Here is a 22,031-nt window from a genome sequence, read left to right as displayed (position 1 = left end):
TTTCTGTTTGTGATATTTCTGACACCACTGTCAATGACACAGTGTAACCTAACTTTGGTCTAATCATTGAAATTATCCACATCTCATTGGATTATCAACGATTTAACGACTATCGCTGAACGTGCGTTTTCCAGATTGACAGCTGACGTCGCACGTGGGAAACAAAACTATTTTCTATACTCAAAGAACAAACATACATATTTTTCTTTATCTGTACAAGCAACTTCCGAAGAGCAATATGGGTATCCTAGAGAAGATATCAGAAATTGAGAAGGAAATTGCACGCACTCAGAAAAACAAAGGTATCTGGAATCGCATGCTTACTGTTCAGTTTTCGATCATATTAATGTATGTGGATATGCATTTATTATCTTCAAATAGCAGACATAGAACGAAAATACGCTCTAAATTGAAGCTGACATGTATATTACATTTTATATGTGGATCAAGTGATGTAAAGCCGTGGTCCAGAATTTCCCCACATTGACATTTCCTTACGGACAATTCCCCACTCAAAGACATTTCTCCCCACCCCACTTTTTGTTGTTGTAAGAATTAAAAGGGGAAGTTTGGTAGGAAACTCAGGATATCTTTTCCAAAGTTTTTTGTGCAAACATTTACAACTAATTATGAGAGGTTATTTGAAATGAATATAGACTGCCATGTTGTCTGACTGTATATGTTATAGTTACAGTCTAGGTGTAAAATGACTGAAATTTTCACTTAGGCAATTTACAAACGACAAAATATTTCAGTCATTTTACAGTTATTTTTCCTTTTGTTATGTTATGATAAGAAATTCCAACCTTCTTATGTTCTATTTCATCACCCAGTTACTTAAAATGATAGGATTCAAAGAAAATGTTTTTTGGCTTCTAATCCCAGCCCAGTCTTTTGTGATGTGTTTAAGCCCTTTTAAACTTCTTAATAACTTTTTAGTTAATCTTACTGGAAAATAATTTTAAAATGACCGAATTGTTTGAAAATAATTTCAGTCATTTTGCACATTGACTGAAACATATATAGGAATTGTCATCTTAACAATCACCAGGTGTGACCATGTAGACAGGATATCATTTGGGTTTGCGATATTGACAGTTGCCTAATGGGCATACTGAGTGTTGGTGCTACCAAACGTAACAGTTTATTATTATCATGTATTATGATTTGAATCCTTTATTTCTCTGTGGGTGATGATTTCACACTAAAAAGGGGGGCACTCAACCAGTGCATACATGTAAAAGATCAGACTTGGTAAGAATCCGTTTCGACAACTTCCAACTTCCGTCACTTTATAGTGAACTTGAGTGATGATGAATTTAATATTCATATTTTTATAGTTTGTCAAATTGTAAATATAACTGTAAAATAAATTGTGTATCTATTCAATGTGGGGAAAAGTCCATGTGGGGAAATGTTAGTGTGGGGAATTGTCCATGTGGAGAAATGTCCTACAATCTTTAAAGCGACATGACAAGGATTATCAATACTTGAACAGTCTGTGGCAAAAACATTTAAGCCTACTAGCCCAAATGAGTTATTTGATAGGCATTTCTTAGAAGTTAGTTCCTGTACTTGTAGTTTGGCAATAATTCCTGTTGCCTTTAATCTCAGCATAGGGACTAGAATATGCTGATCTATACTAGACCGAGGTTTCAGACTAGTGACTAAAGTCTTAGACTGCTTAAATAGCTCTGAAACTTAGTTCTTTCACTTTATTGATTTTGATTTTGACTGCCTACGCTACAGTCTGGCATACACAGCTGGCATACACATGATACATGGAGTCTTTTAACTACCAGGAATCAATTCATCCAGCTTGCATAATACTAGTGAAATCATGACAGAAAGTGAGAAGACAGTTTTAGTATTTAGATATTTATTCAATTTTAAACTTATCCTATGTCACACTATGCATTTCTTATTCGATCCTATGTGGAAACGTGCTTGAACAAAGTTTCCAGGATCAAAAAACAATTCACCCGAACACATCCCAGCATCACCATGGTCACCACCCAAACAAATGGGTCACGCACTATAAACCCATGCAGAGCAACCTACACGACCTGATCACGTGATAACCCCTGCCACAACATTATCTTTCTCATCACCACATGGTGGAGACGTGTATTAAAATAAGAGAAAACATATTTTATTTTCATGAAGTCTATCCGCTATCGTGTCTAAGTTATGTCAGTAATTTGAGAGAAAATCGGAACTGACCATTTAATCGCCCAGAAATTTTCGAACCATGATTATCATGTTATCTCTTGCGTTTGTCCCGGCTGCGGCACACAGGACAAGAGAGGTTCTTCTTATTCCCATTTCAGGGGCGGTCGGGTAGCCTAGTGGTTAAAGCGTTCGCTCATCACGCCGACGTTCCGGGTTGGATTCCCGACATGGGTACAATGTGTGAAGCCCATTTCTGGTGTCCCCCGCCGTGATATTGCAGGAATATTGCTAAAAGCGGCGTAAAACCATACTCACTCACTCACACACTCTTATTCCCATTTCAGATAGTTCTGAAGCTTTTTAATTTTTTTGTTTTGGGGAAGACCGGCTATCAAAGTCTCGAGACACAGCAAATGGCCATTCCGCTGCTAAGAAGTCCAAGACCAAACCGGCTGTCCCCCTCCACCGATCCAGTCGTAAATCTCCTACGGCTTGTACTGTACCCTCGTTATCGGTGGACAGAGACGGAGTCTTCAACAGCTCCCTCACAGTCTCCAGTGCGTCCATATGAACGCCTACATTGGTGCAACCAGCAGCCTCTGACGTTTGCATGGTTCTCTCCAAAGTCGTTTTGTCCACGCCAGCCTCAACAGTGTTGATCGCCGACCCGACTAGCACTACCAGATCGTTACCTGCAAGTTTATGTCATACCCAGCTCCTTCGTCTCAAGACACACTCACTCTCATTTGAAGATGACGTTTACGTCTGCGTGCTGAATTGATTTTCCGAGTTTGTCCACTACTGCAGATGGGATTAGACAAAGCCAGGATCGTGCCCGCGTTCGCACTCTTGATTTTGACTAGGATCACTGTTCTTCATCCAAAAATCGTCATTCCTAGGATTGGACGTGTCAGGACGATTGCTACACAGATTCGGCTTATCTGTTGGTATCGCTCCCCTTCGACCAGTTATTCGGATGCACCATCTGCAGTCACTCCTAGTACGGGTTCGTCCGCCCCTTCAGTTCAACATACAGTTGCTTTTTCCTGCTCCTCGTCTACTTCTCGACAATCCAGATCACCAATGTGGCGTTCCACAGATCGTATGTCCCAGGATCGCTGCACAGGCTTGTTGAACTCTGCTCTCAATCACTCCTCACAAGAGTCCCCATTCACAGGATTGGCCTCCCCATGTTCAACGATGTCCAGATAAGGATTTAAAGGTTTGGCTGTTGACAAATAAGAGCTCCTCGGAAACAAAATGTTTGCTAAAGGATCAAGGATCGGCATTTGAGGTATGGCAATCTCAGTATTGGCAATTCTCTTCAGCTTGACAAACCTCCAAGGATCGGAATTCTTCCCCTGATCAACGCACCTCCAAGGTTCGACATACCCAGGGTTCTACTCTCCCATTTTCTCATGCCAAAGGACCGTCTCAAGATTCGGCTCTTCCACATGGTGTACCAAGAAGAGTGAGTGAGTATGGTTTTGTGCAGCTTTTAGCAATATTCCAACATTATGAAGGCAGTGTTCCCAGAAGAACATTCCTTCCATCAGGAGCACAGCCATTTCCTTCAGTGTATTTCCAAAGCCACCACTGCCAATGCCAGATGCTCCTGTTTGGAATTTCTTCAGTCCTTTGGCTATTTACCTGCTCCAGTGAGCTCATCTTTTCCATCTTTGCAGAATCATGTTCGAATTCTACGTCGTGACTGCATTCAGGTCTACCCTCCACCATTCTTCTTCAACTTTTGGAGTTCACACAACATCTTTCACGCCACCTCGATTGGCTTGTCAACATCAGCAAGTCTGAGACTACTTCCGTCTGGGCAAGTTGTTTGTCCCTCTGGATCGATGGTTATGGTAATGGCAAGAGATTCTTGGCCTTTTGATGTCGGCGCACACCCTCACTTTGTGGGGTTAATGTCATCACCAGTCGCTTTAATATTTCCTCACACCCTTCATCCAGAGCGGGGGCGGTCGGGTAGCCTAGTGGTTAAAGCGTTCGCTCGTCACGCCGAAGACCCGGGTTCGATTCCCGACATGGGTGCAACGTGTGAAGCCAAATTTCTGGTGTCCCCCGCCGTGATATTGTTGGAATATTGCTAAAAGCGGCGTAAAACCATACTCACTCACTCATCCAGAGCAAAGATTGCCGGACACTGATCTCCTTACTGATCCATTTGTACCAGTGGTGGCTAGTAGCATCAAATTTTGCATCAGAAGCTCTTTGAAGTTGTTCATTCTGACCTTCCACCTATTCATAGTGGTGTCAACTGTGGGCTGGGGAGCACATTTTCAAGATCTACAAGTAGTGGGGCATTGGTCCGACGACGAGCGTTGTCTCATTTGTCAGAGCTCCCCCATTCCTCTCACTTCATGATCCAGTCGAGCTTTTTCGACTTCGGCAAGTTGATTGACTCCTTCCACATCCAGGTTGGTCATGCCTCTTTCTGGGATCTCCTACAGATGCTTCTCCACAACAGATCACCATTTATGTCCATCATTTACGATTTACGCAGAAACACATGGGATGTCCATTAGCCACTTATCTAGTTGCAATAACGGCATGTACCTGCTCCTGGTCTCTCGCATTTGTTAAAAGAAGAAATGCATAGTGTGAGATAGGATAAGTATATAAATATACAATTTATTGGAAAATTTCCTCTTTCATAAAGTACATCAGTACCGAGGTAAGGTATTCAAATCGTACACAGTTTTTTGACATGCATTGTAGAATGATGTGACACCATGATGCCTTGTTTACTTCCAGCCACTGAGTACCATCTTGGTCTGCTGAAGGCCAAACTTGCCAAATACAGACAGCAGCTGTTGGAGCCGCAAGGGAAGGCTGGAGCTAAGGTAGACCGTGGGAAGTGTCTTGTCACCATGGTCACATGACACTGCAAGGGGGGGGGAGATAAAATTGAACGGACATTTAATCATAACTTGTGAAAAGAACTAAAAAATTGCAATGCTGAATTTCAATTAGAATTTTTTTATTTATTTATTTTTTTTAATATTTGAAATTCTACTAGGAATGTTTGGATCCACCATGTTAACATTCCTATACTACAACATTTTAAATTTTCAAAGTTAAAAACCACTTTTGAATGATGTGCTAACACAATTCACAATATGTTACTTTTGTGTTTGAGTACCGGTATGTATTATGTTATAATGTCCAGCTGATTTCATAGGGGGCCATAGTCTTCATACCATCTCATTCTGGAGTGAGCAGGTTTCACTGTGCACTGCATGTTGATACATGATGGTGCACCTGTACACAGCAGACGTTATTTAAAATAATCTTTGCGATTTTAGTTTCAACAAAACGGTGAATGTACTATAGTGTCACTGGATTGTCTGGTCCATCAGTTGTTTATCTGGTTGGTTTACAGGGCGCCGTCGCATGGCAGGAGTACTGCTATGCGGTGTCAAGCAATAAGCAAACACTTACCAGTACTTTTTTATGCAAACTGTCTTGTGTTGAGGGTGCTACCTGTAATGTAGGACATGCTACCATTTTTGTGAGCATCACTGATTTTCAGTGGTCCATTCCAATAATTTTCACCCCTTGTTTGCCCTTCGTGCAATAAGATCTGTTTTGGCAGACAATCGAGACAAGTTATTCTTTGGCAGTGTCATGGCCCGATGCTTTAAATAGTCACGCCTTGGGAATGTATGCATGCAGGTATAACTTGTGAATCTTGGTGTGAATGCTTTTTTCTCACCATAAAGGATTAACTTTTGTATGATATGTGATAAGTGCTGCTGAAGTAATCTGTACCATCAGTCCTGTCAGTTGTGCGTGTGATGTAGACATGACAGATGTTGTCCATTGCAGGGAGAAGGCTTCGATGTGATGAAATCTGGGGATGCCCGTGTGGCACTTATAGGTTTTCCATCTGTGGGCAAGGTTTGTTTATATTCTGTCTATTTTAAAGATAGAGATAGATGCATGGTTTTCTTGAATGTTCTTATTATCAAGGTTATGGCTTTATCCATAGCTACGATTGTGTTAGAAGCAGCAGTAAACCTCATCACTCTGCAACATGTTGATTGTAATCAGTTAATCATGATTCAGATAACTTGACTATTTTACATTACAATACAATGAAATCTTCTCTCTCTTCACCTTTTGATAACTTGTAAAGCATCTTTAATGAAGAGGGGCGGTCAGGTAGCCTAGTGGTTAAAGCGTTCGCTCCTCACGCCGAAGACCCGGGTTCTATTCCCGACATGGGTACAATGTGTGAAGCCCATTTCTGGTGTCCACCCGCCGTGATATTGCTGGAATATTGCTAAAAGCAGCGTAAAACCTCACCCACTCACACTTTAATGATGATTTATGAAGATTATGACATGTGTTTTCAGTCCACCCTGCTGAATACCCTGACCTCCACCCACAGCGAATCTGCCAACTATGAGTTCACAACTCTCACCTGCATCCCCGGTGTAATAGAGGTAACTGTTCATTCCACTGGTCACTCTCATTTTTGTATTTGAGCTGTTGTTTATCTTCGCCATAGTTCGTACATAGAGCCTTTGACAACAACAACCATGTCTACATAGGTATCCAGCAGGAAGACCAATTGCCAGCTGTGACATTGTACCCTATAGTGTCTGCCACAGGGCACTACTATCAACCACTGGTGTGTCTGGTTCAAACCGTATTATGTTACTGGTGGCATATTAATCCCAATGGCATATGAACCCATTTGTCAACACACAATGCTTACTCCCCTCCTTCTCTCATTCCCTCCTTTCTCCGACCCGTAAAGATTCCGGGGTGGAATAGGTCTTCAGGAACCCATACTTGCTGTAAAAGGTGACTATGCTTGTCGTAAAAGGCGACTAACGGGATCGGGTGGTCAGGCTAGCTGACTTGGTTGATGCATGTCATCACTCCCAATTGCATGGATTGATGTTCATGACATAATCACTGGATTGTTTGATCCAGACTCGATTATTTACAGACCCCCGTCATATAGCTGGAATATTGCTGAGTGCAGCATTAAACAACAAACCAACCAACCAACTTCCCCTCCCTTCTTCTCTCTCTCTTTGCCTCCCCTGCATTACCTCCATGCTCATCACTTGCTCTACTTCTTTTCATGTTTTAGTACAATGGCGCCAACATTCAGCTGCTTGATCTGCCTGGGATCATAGAGGGTGCTGCACAAGGTTGGTGAATTGTTCTGTTGCTTGTCCCCAACATCTTGTAAACATGAACTAACATGGTCGCTCTCAGTCAATTATTCCATCAGGTTTTCAGGCTATGTTTTGTCTCAAAAGAATTGAAGATTAATTTATTCTTCTCATTTGGCCCTGTATTGCAGTAGATCAACATTAATGTCCATCACTGCTTTGATTTTTGTGAACACCTGGTGTCATCACTGATTTTCAGTCATCCTTTTTTTAATATTCACTGCTATTTTGCATTTACGCCCAATGGAATCTGTTTCAGCAGAAAATCAAGACTGATATTCTCTGACAATAACATTTTTAGGTATATGTTATATCACATCAGGATGTGCTTTGCTTAGATTACTGATCTTCCCAATGACTATTTGTTGTCAGGCAAGGGTCGAGGTCGGCAGGTCATTGCCGTGGCCCGGACGGCTGATCTCGTGGTCATGATGTTGGATGCAACAAAGAGGGAGTACCAGAGGTGAGGACAAATACAAATCAGACTTGAAAAAGTGAACAAATCAATGTACCCTTTGTATACTACTCAAAAAGGTTAAGGATCACCTGATTCTTACATAGCATGACAGATTAACATAGTAATATGTAAGAATTGAGTGGCTCTTCACTTCTTTTGAGTAGTATATATCATTACAAGTCTCAGAAGAATGCAAGTTGACAATATTTTTTATGAGGGTACAGGTGGCCATGGGTTTCAGGCATGGCAATTTCCCTGTGCAGAGTTGTGTCCCCTTACCATACTAGGTGCTGCTGTTCGTTGGTTAAAGATCCCTAGTTTGCCCTGATTATAATACCAATATGTCAGCGCCATAGCCATGCTCATGGCTTTTACAAATAAAACCTGTGTGGTCTCCAGGCAAGAATATAGATCCCCCACCTTTTCAGCAACCTATGTTTGTCATTAGAGGCAACTAAACTGATGGGATGGTCAGACTCAGTGACTTGGTTGATATGCAAGCCTTTTCTTGTATCCCAAATGCGTGGATCGATTCTCATGTCAGTCAGTGAATTGTCTGGTCCAGACTTGAATATTTACAGACTGCCATTATTTGTATATATTGCTGAGTGCGGCGTTTAACAGCACACACACCCAAAGTGGTAAACTTATATGACCTGGATCACTTTTGCTTTCCTTCCACATTTTTAGCTGTAATATTGCTGAACTCTGTTCAAAGCAGCATGAAACCCAACACACTCACTCACACTACTTTCCTGTAGGTATTATTTACAAGGCAGGTCAATATTTCTTTTTAAAAAAAATAAATTATATGGACATATTGATATGATAATGAAACTTCAGTTCTGAAAACTGAAATTCTGAATGACCATCACATTCTTGAACATTTCATTTATATTTCTTTCCAGAGAACTTTTGGAAAAAGAATTGGAGAGTGTTGGTATTCGATTAAACAAAGGCAAACCCAATATATATTTTAAGGTAAGCAACACAATATTATGTTATCGAGTTAATCAGTGCGATGGGGTAGCCTAGTGGTCAAAGCGTTTGTTCATCAAATCAAAGGCTGGAGTTCAAGTCCCCACATGGATACAATGTGTTCAATCCCATTATGGTGTTCCCCGCCATGATATTGCTGGAATTTTGGTAAAAAATTTGAAAAGAAAACGAATTGCCTTTGTAACACATTTTTTAATGTACTTTTTCCAATGGAGATTCCAGGGTAAGAATAGGCCTCAAGCAACCCATGCTGGTCATAAAAAACGACTTAATGAATCGGGTGGTAAGGCTTGTTGACTTCGTTGATTGTGTGTCATTGTACTCCAAAGGCATGGTTTATTACTCATAATATCAATCACTGGAATGTCTGGTCCAGACTCCATTATTCCTAAACTGCCATAATATGGTTGGAATATAGCTTTGTGTGACATTTTTCGTTCATTTACTTATATGAATAGACAAAGCCTTTGAGAAGTTCAAATGTCACATTTTATATTTAGGATTACTCTTTCTTAGTGAAGTACAAATTCAAGTACTTTTCTGGTCGGATCTCATCCAGGATTTATTCCCACACTCGCAGATTGAGGCGCCTTATTCCCAGCACACAGTCAGATACCTAACCCGCTCAGCTACTGAGGCTTCCACAAAATGGAAGTCTGACAACTGGTAGTCTGGATCAGGTACCTTGTGTACCTCTGTGATACGTGTAAATTGGCACGGCTTCCATGGCCAAACCTATGAATAAACAGTGCCCTTTTTTGTTACTTATACCGTACTTAAGCATGATTAGAATTGTTATGTAATTTCAGCCAAAGAAAGGCGGTGGAATGTCCTTCAACTCGATGGTGACTATGACCAAGTGTAATGAAAGGCTGGTTTCCATGATTCTTCATGAATACAGTATCCTTGCCGCCATGTTGGCGCCACTGTCAAGAGCAGCTTTTAACCAGACTCACTCACTCTCTAACTCTTGGTTGGACAGTACCATATCCATGCTTGTGGGATAGTAGTTCATACCTGCATCACTTAGGGCTTTCCTTCCACAATAAACTGCTATGTTGTGAAATAAATCACTCTCTCATTCATTAATAAACCCATGAAGATTCGGGGTAAAATAGATCTTCAGTAACCCCTGCTTGCCGTAAAAGGCGACTAGGCTTGTCGTAAAAGGCGACTAACGGGATCGGGTGGTCAGGCTCGCTGACTTGGTTGATGCATGTCATCGATCCCAATTGCGTGGATCGATGCTCATGATATCAATCACTGGATTGTCTTGTCCAGACTCGATTATTTACAGACCGCCGTCATATACATGTAGCTGGAATATTGCTGAGTGCAAACAAACAAACAAAAAAATCATTCATTAATACCTGATCATTGTTTCAAACTTTCCTCCCACATTAAGTAGACTAACCGTGATATACCTGAAATACCATCCTACTTTTGTAAACCCCAACTGACACATTTGTTGTGTAGTGGATAGAATGCCTGTTGATACCTTAATAGTGTAACAGAAATATTTAACTGTGAAGTCCTGTTCCGGGATGACTGTACATCAGACGAGTTTGTGGACGTCATCCTGGGCAACCGAGTCTACCTGCCATGTTTATATGTAAGTTGTTCCACTTTACGAAAGACTAAACATAAATAATAGGATCATGATAATGATGTCTTATGTAATAGCACTCAATTTCCAGCAGATCTGACCCATGAAGATCGGGGGGTAGAATAGGTCTTCAGCAACCCATGCTTTGTGTAAAAAGTGACTATGCTTATCAAAAGAAGCGACTAATGGGAATGGGTGGTCAGGCTCCCTGACTTGGTAGATGCATGTCATTGTATCCTAATTGATGCTCATGATGTCAATGACTGGTTTGCCTTGTCGAGATTTGATTATTTACAGACCACCGTCATATAGCTGGAATATTGCTGAGAGTGGCGTTAAACAAACAAACAAACAAACAAAACAAACCAAAAAAACAGCAGATCTGAATTGAATCCAATCTCATTAAAATCAGATCTTTTACACCAAAACAGTACCTTACTGCATGTAGATTTGAGAACACCTCCATAGAAGGTTGCATCATTTGAACTGCCCAAACCTAATCAAGGGATGGATGGGTTCTTGCGCCAATCAGATATCAGATTTCTAAAACTATTGGCTCCATTTCTGAAATTTCGATCTTAGCAAAAGTAAAATGACACAGATTACAAAAATAACCTCGATAGCACACCTGTTATGTTGTAGATGCCATTGTGCCCAGACACCACAAGATACCAAAACAATATAATCACATGGCTATGTTATTGTCTGCTTGTCAGTAAACTTTGCTCACTTAAACTGTGAAATTAAAAGCCTGGACACTGATTTGTTGATTAGAAAGTGCACCTTACAGGACCCCCAACGGAGGTGTCCTCAATCTTCACACTGTGGGGGCACCGGTTTCCCAGTCGTCTAAGGCGTCGCGATTCTCTGTGCAGAGTTGCGTTCCTTGGGCATGCCAGAAACGTATGATTGTGGGTTCGAATCCCGGTTCGCCCTGATTATGTTTCTAGGTTTGTCAGCACCATACCCATGCTCGTGGGTTTCACTGAAGTGGTAAACGTCTGAGACCTGCATCACTTCGGGCTTTCCTCCCACATTAAGCTGACACTCCGTGATATAACTGGAATACCGTTAAAAGCGGCGTTAAACCCAACTCACTCACTCACTCACTCACTCACTCACATCTTCACACACAGAGGTATCCAATCAGATTGAAAGATGAGGTTTTAATGATGAGAACTCGTTTTTGTTGATAGTGTTGTCATAGAGAGTACAATCAGATCTGCAGAACGAAGAATTAACTTAAATGTTTAAGATAGACTAGAGTTATACAAATGTATTAGCAGGTTGAAGATATACCAGGTTGTTTTTTAACCATTGTGTGCTCCCCTCTGCCAGGTGTACAACAAGATCGATCAGATCTCTATAGAAGAGGTGGACAGGCTGGCCAGGCAGCCCAACTCCCTCGTGATGAGGTGAGTTCGGACATTGAGTAGCAAGTTTTTAGTTTCATTTTACCATTGGATTCTTTGAAGATTCTTTAACTGATTCAACTATGTATGGTTAATTGTGTACTTGTGTTCTACATGTTATCTCATCTCAATTGTCATTGTATCCAAATTGCGTGGATCGATGCTCATGATGTCAGTCACTGGATTGTCTGGTGTTCTTTACCACCCGCCCTCATATAGTTGGAATGTTGCTGATTGTGATGTACAATAACGTCAAATCAATACGTTGTATAATAGGACCCAGGATTTGCCATTGTTTTAATTTCCAGAAATGAAGTCATGATAGAACAATGTTTCTTCCTAAATTAAACCATGCTTTGTTCTTCATTGTTCCTTGCGATTTATCGCATAACTATTGCATTTATGTTGATACGTTGGTACAGAAATGTCCAATTTGTGAAATGTAGTTATGAAACTGGTCTGTTATTTTGTACACAGCTGTAACATGAAGCTGAACTTGGACTACCTGCTGGAAATGACATGGTTTTACCTGGCTCTCATCAGGGTCTATACAAAGAAGAGGGGAGGTAAGTCTGGTTGTAAACCTAGCTCTCATCAGGGTCTATACAAAAAAGAGGGGAGGTAAGTCTGGGTGTAGTTATACCTGGCTCTCATCAGGGTCTATACAAAGAAGAGGGGAGGTAAATCTGGGTGTAGTTATACCTGGCTCTCATCAGGGTCTATACAAAGAAGAGGGGAGGTAAATCTGGGTGAAGTTATACCGGGCTCTCATCAGGGTCTATACAAAGAAGAGGGGAGGTAAATCTGGGTGTAGTTATGCCGGGCTCTCATCAGGGCCTATACAAGGAAGAGGGGAGGTAAGTCTGTGTGAAGTTATACCGGGCTCTCATCAGGGTCTATACAAGGAAGAGGGGAGGTAAGTCTGTGTGTAAACCTAGCTCTCGTCAGGGTCGACACAAGGAAGAGGGGAGGTAAGTCTGGGTTTAGTTATACCTGGCTCTCATCAGGGTCTATACAAAGATGAGGGGAGGTAAGTCTGGGCCAACATTTGTAAATAATTTGTAAATAATTATTTTCAAATAGCCAACAGATAGGCCCACAAGTAGTAAAATGTCATGGTACATTGATATGCCTAGCTACATGTAGTCTATATCTGTTTAAGTACTGTCTTTGCCCATAAAAGCTCACACTCAGTTATGTGTTTTCAGAAAAACCTGACTTCGATGGTGGACTGGTTTTACGTAGAGGTTGCTCAGTAGAACATGTGGTGAGAAAAACTTACTGTGTAACTGTACTTGTTGTCGGCCAAGGGATTGTGGGCTAGAATTGGTCCCCAGCAACTGCTTGTTGTAAGAGGCGACTTAATTAAAGGATGGGGTGGGGGGTAGCAGTCTCTGCATCAAACTCCAATGGCATGTCATGTTGCATACACCTGTTTGTCTTGTCTGAACTCCATTATTTTAGGCTGCCATAATATAGCTGGAATATTGCTTATTGCCGCATTAAACAAACAAACTTCCCTTTAGGCCAGTTCGGTTAATTTGTGCATTGTCTGTCAATATTGTCAGTTTTGTCCACTTTCCTGGTAAGTGACTACCCTCAACGTTGTTCAAACTCTGGTAGTACAATTCATGTGATCCTTTGTCCTTACTTATTATTTCAAAACTAATATTGTGACAAATGGGGTGTAAGGCATGTATTCACTCAATATTTATACAAGATTTATTATTATTATTATAAAAGTATAATATGTTGTCAGGAAGTACTTTTCAGAATTGGTGTAGGAGGCACGGGTGATCCTGTTATCTGAGGCACCACAATTTGTTGTGCAGAGTTGTGTCCCTTGGACATGCCATAAACCCAACATCGGTTCAAATACATGTTCTCCCCGATTATGTTTGTAGGTTTATCAGCACTATACCCTGTGCTTGTGGGTTTCACCAAACTGGTAAATGTGTGAGACCTGAATCATTTCGGGCTTTCTTAGACCGCCTCTGTGGTCTAGTGGTAGAGCATCTGCCCTGAGTGTGGAAGGTGTGGGGGTTATAGCAGAAGACGTTAAAAGATTGTCCTTGTTGTTACCCTGTCTGGCACTCGGCATTAGGGGCTAAAACTAGGACTGTTCGACTCAGAGTCAGTATACTGTGTCTGAGTGGGGTATTCATGTTAAACTGTGGCATGATATCTCAGTGTGCTAGCACTATAAATCGGCATCAGTCCGGACTAGTACAAGCAGCCCCACACACATGCAAGTCATATATAAGTGCAATAATCTTGGACGGGACGTTAAACCCAATTTCACCTCACCTCAGCCCTTTCCAACCACGTTAAGCTGACATGCAGTGATAAAACTGGAAACTCACTCACTCACTCACTTCTGATTTGTGTCAGGCAGCATAATCTGTATTTTAGTTTGAATCATGAAGTGTAGAAATATGATTTATTGATGGAAGATCTGGAGTCAAGAATGTTTTGTTGATAGGGATTTAGAGATTTTAGATATAGCTCCTAGCTTTTAGATAAGCTTTTATTTCTTCATTTCAGTGTCATGCAGTTCACAGAAGTATAACAGAGGTGTTCAAGTATGCTCTTGTTTGGGTAAGATAAATACAAATGATTTCTTTATTCATTTGGTAGTTTTCATAATTTTGTGTAGTGGAGACTTAGCACATAAAAATATCCTTAAAAATCTTATTACTTTTTTGGGGGAACTACAGTATATGTATCCTGTATGTATTAATACTGATGTCTTAATTGATGTTTCAGGGGACAAGCGTCAAGTACAGTCCTCAGAGGGTCGGGCTGAGTCATATCATGAATCATGAAGATGTCATACAAATTGTCAAAAAGTAGAAACTGTTTTTGTTTTAACAAATCCATTTGCCATGTATATTATGTACAGTGTAAATAATCCATTTATATTGGTTTCTCAATATTACAACTTCAGCAGTGATCTGAGACATTATTTTCTTTTCCTTATGTAAATTTGAGTTTAAATATAATTATCATTGCTGTTATAAGGTTTGATGACTAAGTATACAACATTGTTGTAATTGTTGTAAAGAAAATAGTATTTTGCTCTGCATTGTTTTGTTAATTGATAAAAGAAATGTGAAAAATGAAAAAACAGCTGAAAAATCTACATACTAGAATGAGGAATGGATGGCCCAATCATTTGAGGGGATGCAAGTTACTGTGAAGAGTTGCTTCCCTTAGATGTGTCAGGATCAAATGATTGTCAGTTCGAATCCCTTGCATCAAGGATGTAACCTTCTAGCTTTCCTCCAACATCAAGCTGACATGTTACGTAACTGAAATACTGTTCAAAACGGCATTAAACGGTAATTTAAACCAAACCCTATCACTCATGTCCATTTGAGATTGTGACGATTTTAGTACCTCATGTTGTATAAAATTTGTCAGAATTTGTACCCAGCAAATATCACTTGTACCCTATTATGAAGACATATAAAACAATTCTATTGTTCCTGAATACAAAGGCATTAAACGTTGTTATATTTTGCTTCCTGGAATGTTTCATTTGAAGATTTTATTTTTAAATACCTATGTTAATAACAAATTATTTTGTACTCATGTCCTGTTGGAAATTAACCAGCCCTGAAGGGGACTTTGTTGCTTGACCTGTTGACCTGTTTGAACTGTTAGCCCACCCACACTATTTTTAATCCAATTATACATTTACCGTCACACGACTAACCATATCTGCTGACTCAAAATTATTACTTCCATTCCTTTAAAGTAAAACTATCTCTCCTGCATCTTGCTTGTTCTTGTTAAATGAAAAGAAAATTCTAAAATTATATTTTTATTATCTGGCATGAATATCTTGTAAAAAATATTAAAATGATGTCCTAATAATAGGAATTTTGGTATTTTATCTCAAACCCACCCACCCACAACTGAGTCTGATAAGAAAATTCTGAAACTAAAAATATAAACTTAGTAGCCTGGAGGTATTCAAATTAAAATGAAACACATTTTATGTTAAATGGCATAAATTCATGTTTTGCAAGCACAGTAAATTAGTATAAAAAAACTAGGTGGGGAAGGCACTTCACAACGAGTTACAAGAGTTATGTCCCTTTAATCCAATAATCTCACAAACCTGCCTTCTATTCATGTGAAGAGATTGAAAGACATGGATGACAACATGAAGATATTTCATATTTAATCATATTTTATCTCTTTTCCCATCCCATCCTCCAACACCAAACATCATATCCAGTAACTTAATAAGAAGTATGAGAAGTCTTCCTGGATGGCCACAGCTGTCTCATCATAGCTGTGGTCGGTATTTCAGCGAACACATCAGCAAACTTACATTTCCAGTACTACAGATCACAGAATGAACTCAACTCTGACACATAATGTGACAGGTTACTAGATTTTGCAATAGTCAATCAATTATAATATAATAATAGCAAGCATTATGAAATGTTAACAGTCTGAAAAGTCAACGATTCAATTAAGATGGTGGAAGCAAGATCAGTTGTCATGTTGTTTAATGCCTAGCTTTCATTATTGAATTAAAGCTGACACATCTTGGAGATTTCTGTCTCTATTTAAGTATTTCACTTTTTGTGTTTAGGTGATGCCTAAATTATTTTCTGTTTGTCATGCCTGCCATGGGTCCTCAGTATCACATGCCTGTCATGGGTCCTCAGTACCACAAGTTTGTCATGGGTCCTCAGTACCACATGCCTGTCATGGGTCCTCAGTACAAGTTTGTCATGGGTCCTCAGTACCACGTGCCTGTCATGGGTCCTCAGTACAAGTGTGTCATGGGTCCTCAGTACGACAAGTTTCTCATGGGTCCTCAGTACCACATGCCTGTCATGGGTCCTCAGTACCACAAGTTTGTCATGGGTCCTCAGTACCACAAGTTTGTCATGGGTCCTCAGTACAAGTTTCTAGTGGGTCCTCAGTACCACAAGTTTGTCATGGGTCCTCAGTACAAGTTTGTCATGGGTCCTCAGTACCACAAGTTTGTCATGGGTCCTCAGTACCACATGCCTATCATTGGTCCTCAGTACAAGTTTGTCATGGGTCCTCAGTACCACATGCCTGTCATGGGTCCTCAGTACCACAAGTTTGTCATGGGTCCTCAGTACCACAAGTTTGTCATGGGTCCTCAGTACCACAAGTTTGTCATGGGTCCTCAGTACCACATGCCTGCCATGGGTCCTCAGTACAAGTTTGTCATGGGTCCTCATTACGACAAGTTTCTCATGGGTCCTCAGTACCACAAGTTTGTCATGGGTCCTCAGTACCACAAGTTTGTCATGGGTCCTCATAATGAGGTTTGTATGGTATTCAGCTACCTTACCGTGAGTGTCTTTTCCTTAACATCCAGATGCAATTTGATAAAGTAAGTGTGCCTTGTTAACACGAGGGTCATGACTGAATTTCATCTATAGAACCAAGGGGATCAGGGATCACCTCATCATGAGAAGTCACATTCACCTGGGAATGATGTTTTCACCCAAGATATACATTGTATACACTTGACCCTTTAGAAATCAATGGAGTAATGTCAAAAAGATATGCAGATTATAAGACCTATATGATGCGAAACATGACCTAGAATCTGCTTATATCCCCCCCTGAGTTTGCTACAGCCTCAATTCCAGGGCGCCGTTATACAAAGCGATCTTAGCGCTAAGGTGATCGGAACTCCCATACCTTAACACAGACTTACGACAGTCGTAGCACCAAGGTTGTTTTATACCACTGCACCCAGGTCTTGTCCAAGCTGTTTGCAAAGTTTAGTAATTCATTAAATGCATCTACTTATGGACAATATATATACCTATGGACCCTCCTCACACACACACAACACAAGCAGCGTTAAACCCAACTCACTCACTTATGGATCATACATGGACCATGCATTTGCTTTTAGACCATTATTATGCTTCATGGACTAGGGATAATACTTATGGACCATGCTTCTACTTGTGGAGTATGCATATACCTATGGACCATGCACCTACTTATGGACCATTGATTTACTCATGGTCCATGCATCTTCTTATGGACTGTAGATATACTCGTGGACCATGGATATACTTGTGGCCTGCATCTTCTTTGCCTTTCCACCAAGGAACCATTGCTATACTCATAGTTGATATGGTTTCATGCATAGTCATCAGTGTTGGGGTGGTCTTCACACAGAATTGATTCCCTACAAAGCTGCCTTACTTTAAAATAGGGGCGGTCGGGTAGCCTAGTGGGTAAAGCGTTCGCTCGTCACGCCGAAGACCCAGATTCGATTTGACATGGGTACAATGTGTGAAGCCCATTTCTGGTGTCCCCCGCCGTGATATTGCTGGAATATTGCTAAAAGCGGCGTAAAACCATACTCACTCACTACTTTAAAATATCTGCTCTCTTCTCTTTTCTTGGCACTATCTTTAGCTCAGTCGGTGGTGTGTTGATTTGCCAATCCCTGAGTTCCAATTTCAACTTGGTGCAATTGTGTTGCATACATACGTGGCCATCCCTTGATTGCTTCTTTTGGCCCCACAATGTAGGACTTCAAAGAAAACGAGAGTAGTGTGTGGCGTATCGTTGGCACAAAGAGCTCATTGTCTGAATTAAATTGAAAAAGATACCACTGATACATGAAGTATGATTTCATCAATTGCACTATTTGATTATGTTTCCCTTTTGACGTCTAAAACAAGTAAAAAACATCGGGACATTATTTTCATGATTCTTTTTTCTTCTACATATTTAACGTGAAATAAAAACGCTCACAATTTTCCCAAGCAGCTATTGTCTGAGTTTGAATGGTATAACATTAAACATGTCCTGAAGACTTGACAAGTATCATCGTGACCCGCCAGGGAATGGAATCACCTGGAAAATTACATGTCTCCTCGAAAGAGAATCATCGCTAAATCTCACGGCAGGATTTGAATGAATCACTTTGGTGCGTCATGCTCACAGATGCTCAACCGAAACAATTTCTCGAGACGATATCGTCTTCCTAATGTATGGCGTCCCTTGTAATGCCAAGGCATCTACTGAAACCATGCTGTACGGAAAGAGAGAGCGGACTTAATCGCATGTCATATTTCTCTGCCATACCATATTGGCCTGATCGAAATCGATGAAAACAATTACCATGTCATTATAACAGATAAGCCGGAGAGCCTTGCACAGGTCACACTGCAGGTTGTTGACTCCTTGGCCAGCCGATGGTGGCGATATAACGCTTTCAGTGTTACAGTACAGGTGACCGACGCAGGCGTTTCCGTTAACATGAAATATATGTCGGTATTGATTGAAGCGAGGGGAGCTGTTTGTTCTGTATATTCAAGGCCTCCAGACCTACTTGTTTTGGTTTAGAAATAACAAAAGATTCATGACATCTTCAAGACCCTCATCTGCCTTCTAAGATTAGCAGTAATATCTGAGACAGTCGGTGAATAGTGTTGCACATCACAGCATTCTATGCATAGACCTGGGCGTCCTTGGAACTCTGTCGAGTTGGAGGAGACCCACCAGTGAGGTAGTGCGTTGGGTTTCACGCCTCTTTTATCATTATTTCATGCCATGGCTGGTGTCACAAGGATGGGCTTGACACATTATAGCAGGACTCTGACCCGGATCTTCGGCTCAACAAGCCAACGGTGTGGGTTTTTTTTCCATTTCAATTACCGTTTTGCATCTGCTCACACGCTTTTTACCACACACGCGAATGCAAACGTCCGCTGTTTCAACGTTTGAAATAACCAGGATCCGAGGTAGAGGGATGATGTATAAACAAAGTATGATGACAAAATCCAGCGTATATACGTGTGTTGTTTTAGTGAAGGAGCATGTCCCTGCAACTGGCATGGTGATACCGGGCAAATCGGGCACCATGTCAGCATGACCTGGGAGGATCGCCCTATTTGATGCATAACACAAATATGTGACACTTGGTGAAACCCACGAGCACGGATTTGGTAATGTCAGTCCAAGATGACAATCTGAGATTCGAATTTTTGACCTGTGGATTCTTGCAACTCGGCATAGCGAACTGCAACGCCCTGGACAACCTGACGATGCAAATTAGCATGTATTTAGTTTGATGGGATGTCGTCATATCTATATACCATTACAAAACTTGCACGTAACTTCACGTGTCTACCCCAACACTTCCCAACCTTCCCCGCCCATCCAACACCACACAATCCACACACAACGTTCCCCGCCCATCCAACACCCCACAATCCACACCCAACGTTCCCCGCCCATCCAACACCCCACAATCCACGCACAACGTTCCCCGCCCATCCAACACCCCACAATCCACACCCAACCTTCCCCGCCCATCCAACACCACACAATCCACACACAACGTTCCCCGCCCATCCAACACCACACGCCCATCCAACACCCCACAATCCACACACAACGTTCCCCGCCCATCCAACACCCCACAATCCACACCCAACGTTCCCCGCCCATCCAACACCCAACAATCCACACCCAACGTTCCCCGCCCATCCAACACCCCACACCCTTCCAACACCCAACAATCCACACCCAACGTTCCCCGCCCATCCAACACCCAACAATCCACACCCAACGTTCCCCGCCCATCCAACACCCCACACCCAGCCCACAATCCAAACCCAACGTTCCCCGCCCATCCAACACCCCACAATCCACACCCAACGTTCCTCGCCCATCCAACACCCCACAATCCACACCCAACGTTCCCCGCCCATCCAACACCACACACCCATCCAACACTCCACAATCCACACCCAACGTTCCCCGCCCATCCAACACCCCACACCCTTCCAACACCCCACAATCCACACCCAACGTTCCTCGCCCATCCAACACCCCACACCCAGCCCACAATCCACACCCAACGTTCCCCGCCCATCAAACACCACACACCCTTCCAACACCCCACAATCCACACCCAACGTTCCTCGCCCACCCAACACCCCACAATCCACACCCAACGTTCCTCGCCCATCCAACACCCCACAATCCACACCCAATGTTCCTCGCCCATCCAACACCCAACAATCCACACCCAACGTTCCCCGCCCATCCAACACCCCACACCCTTCCAACACCCCACAATCCACACCCAACGTTCTTCGCCCATCCAACACCCCACACCCAGCCCACAATCCACACCCAACGTTCCTCGCCCATCCAACACCCCACAATCCACACCCAACGTTCCTCGCCCATCCAACACCCCACAATCCACACCCAATGTTCCTCGCCCATCCAACACCCAACAATCCACACCCAACATTCCTCGCCCATCCAACACCACACACCCATCCAACACCCAACAATCCACACCCAACGTTCCTCGCCCATCCAACACCCAACAATCCACACCCAACGTTCCTCGCCCATCCAACAACCACAATCCACACCCAACATTAACACACCACTGGCCACACCCATCCAACACCTCATAATCCACGCCCACATTCAACACCCCATATTTCCAAACTAAACATCGCACACCCCACGGTCCACACCCATCCAACATCCCACAGTCCACATCCAACATTCAACAAACCACAGCCCACACCCATCTCTCAACAAACCACAGCCCACACCCAACACTCAACAAACCACAGCCCACACCCAAACACTCAACGCGTCACACTCCACAGCCAACGCCAACTACCAATCACCCACCTAAAAAATCATAAACTGATAGTCATAACATAATCAAAAACAATAAAAGCGTAATGATAAGCTAAACCTTTTGCTATTTAATGTAGCGTTTTGATCTAAACAGCGTCAGTACAGGCAAATTCAATACAAATGCATAAAACTTGAATAAATTCATCGAAATAGTATTTAAAATAAATATCCCCATAGATGATGAACAATTAAGGTTTCCCGTCGCGAAAAGTTCAAATAATAAAGGACAGATTTCCGTTCGATTTCATGCTCGTTATGTGTTTAGTACCAAACAGTGTTTAAATCCACAATGTCAGTTATTGGTATATCACAAAATAATATACAAATCAAATACTCCTTCAACGAAATGACTTTTCCCGACTAAAATTTAGAAAAATGAAAACAGATAGTTTCCATAATGTAGCCATTGTCAGATCAGTCCGGCTGACGATAAGTCCGCTTGATTAGAAACAAACTGATACCTCTGCAATTCG

At 41.8% G+C, this 22,031-nt stretch overlaps 2 protein-coding genes across 2 annotated transcripts; both read left to right on the top strand.

The window, feature by feature from the left end:
• The first annotated feature begins 16 nt into the window (after nt 1-16).
• Nucleotides 17-15,389, top strand: LOC124132758 (developmentally-regulated GTP-binding protein 2-like). Its single transcript, XM_046496862.2, has 14 exons — nt 17-302; nt 4,945-5,033; nt 6,019-6,090; nt 6,549-6,638; nt 7,298-7,358; nt 7,755-7,845; nt 8,748-8,820; nt 9,648-9,738; nt 10,353-10,450; nt 11,783-11,859; nt 12,334-12,422; nt 13,065-13,123; nt 14,401-14,454; nt 14,623-15,389. Exons 1-14 carry the CDS (start codon nt 239-241, stop codon nt 14,707-14,709), a joined length of 1,095 nt encoding a protein of 364 aa, XP_046352818.1. The 5' UTR covers nt 17-238; the 3' UTR covers nt 14,710-15,389.
• A 1,113-nt stretch (nt 15,390-16,502) lies between these two features.
• LOC124132824 (extensin-like) lies at nt 16,503-21,288 on the top strand. The gene is made up of 2 exons (XM_048392931.1): nt 16,503-17,152; nt 20,733-21,288. Exons 1-2 carry the CDS (start codon nt 16,503-16,505, stop codon nt 21,286-21,288), a joined length of 1,206 nt encoding a protein of 401 aa, XP_048248888.1.
• Nucleotides 21,289-22,031: the final 743 nt, after the last annotated feature.

Source organism: Haliotis rufescens, unplaced genomic scaffold, assembly GCF_023055435.1.
Source record: "Haliotis rufescens isolate VD_foot unplaced genomic scaffold, xgHalRufe1.0.p SCAF_11, whole genome shotgun sequence".
In the NCBI taxonomy this organism is placed as follows: Eukaryota; Metazoa; Mollusca; class Gastropoda; order Lepetellida; family Haliotidae; genus Haliotis; species Haliotis rufescens.
The sequence above is the reverse complement of the archived record's forward strand: the minus strand, read 5'-3'. Positions and strand labels throughout refer to the sequence as shown.

Bases quoted from the DNA above. Each gene is read 5' to 3' on its own strand.
- LOC124132824 (XM_048392931.1), top strand. From the start codon at position 16,503: ATGGGTCCTCAGTATCACATGCCTGTCATGGGTCCTCAGTACCACAAG. The intron at 17,153-20,732 runs GTTTGTCATGGG...CCCCACACCCAG, and splicing joins ATGGGTCCTCAGTACCACAA to CCCACAATCCACACCCAACG.
- LOC124132758 (XM_046496862.2), top strand. From the start codon at position 239: ATGGGTATCCTAGAGAAGATATCAGAAATTGAGAAGGAAATTGCACGC. The intron at 6,091-6,548 runs GTTTGTTTATAT...ATGTGTTTTCAG, and splicing joins GTTTTCCATCTGTGGGCAAG to TCCACCCTGCTGAATACCCT. The intron at 7,846-8,747 runs GTGAGGACAAAT...ATTTCTTTCCAG, and splicing joins ACAAAGAGGGAGTACCAGAG to AGAACTTTTGGAAAAAGAAT.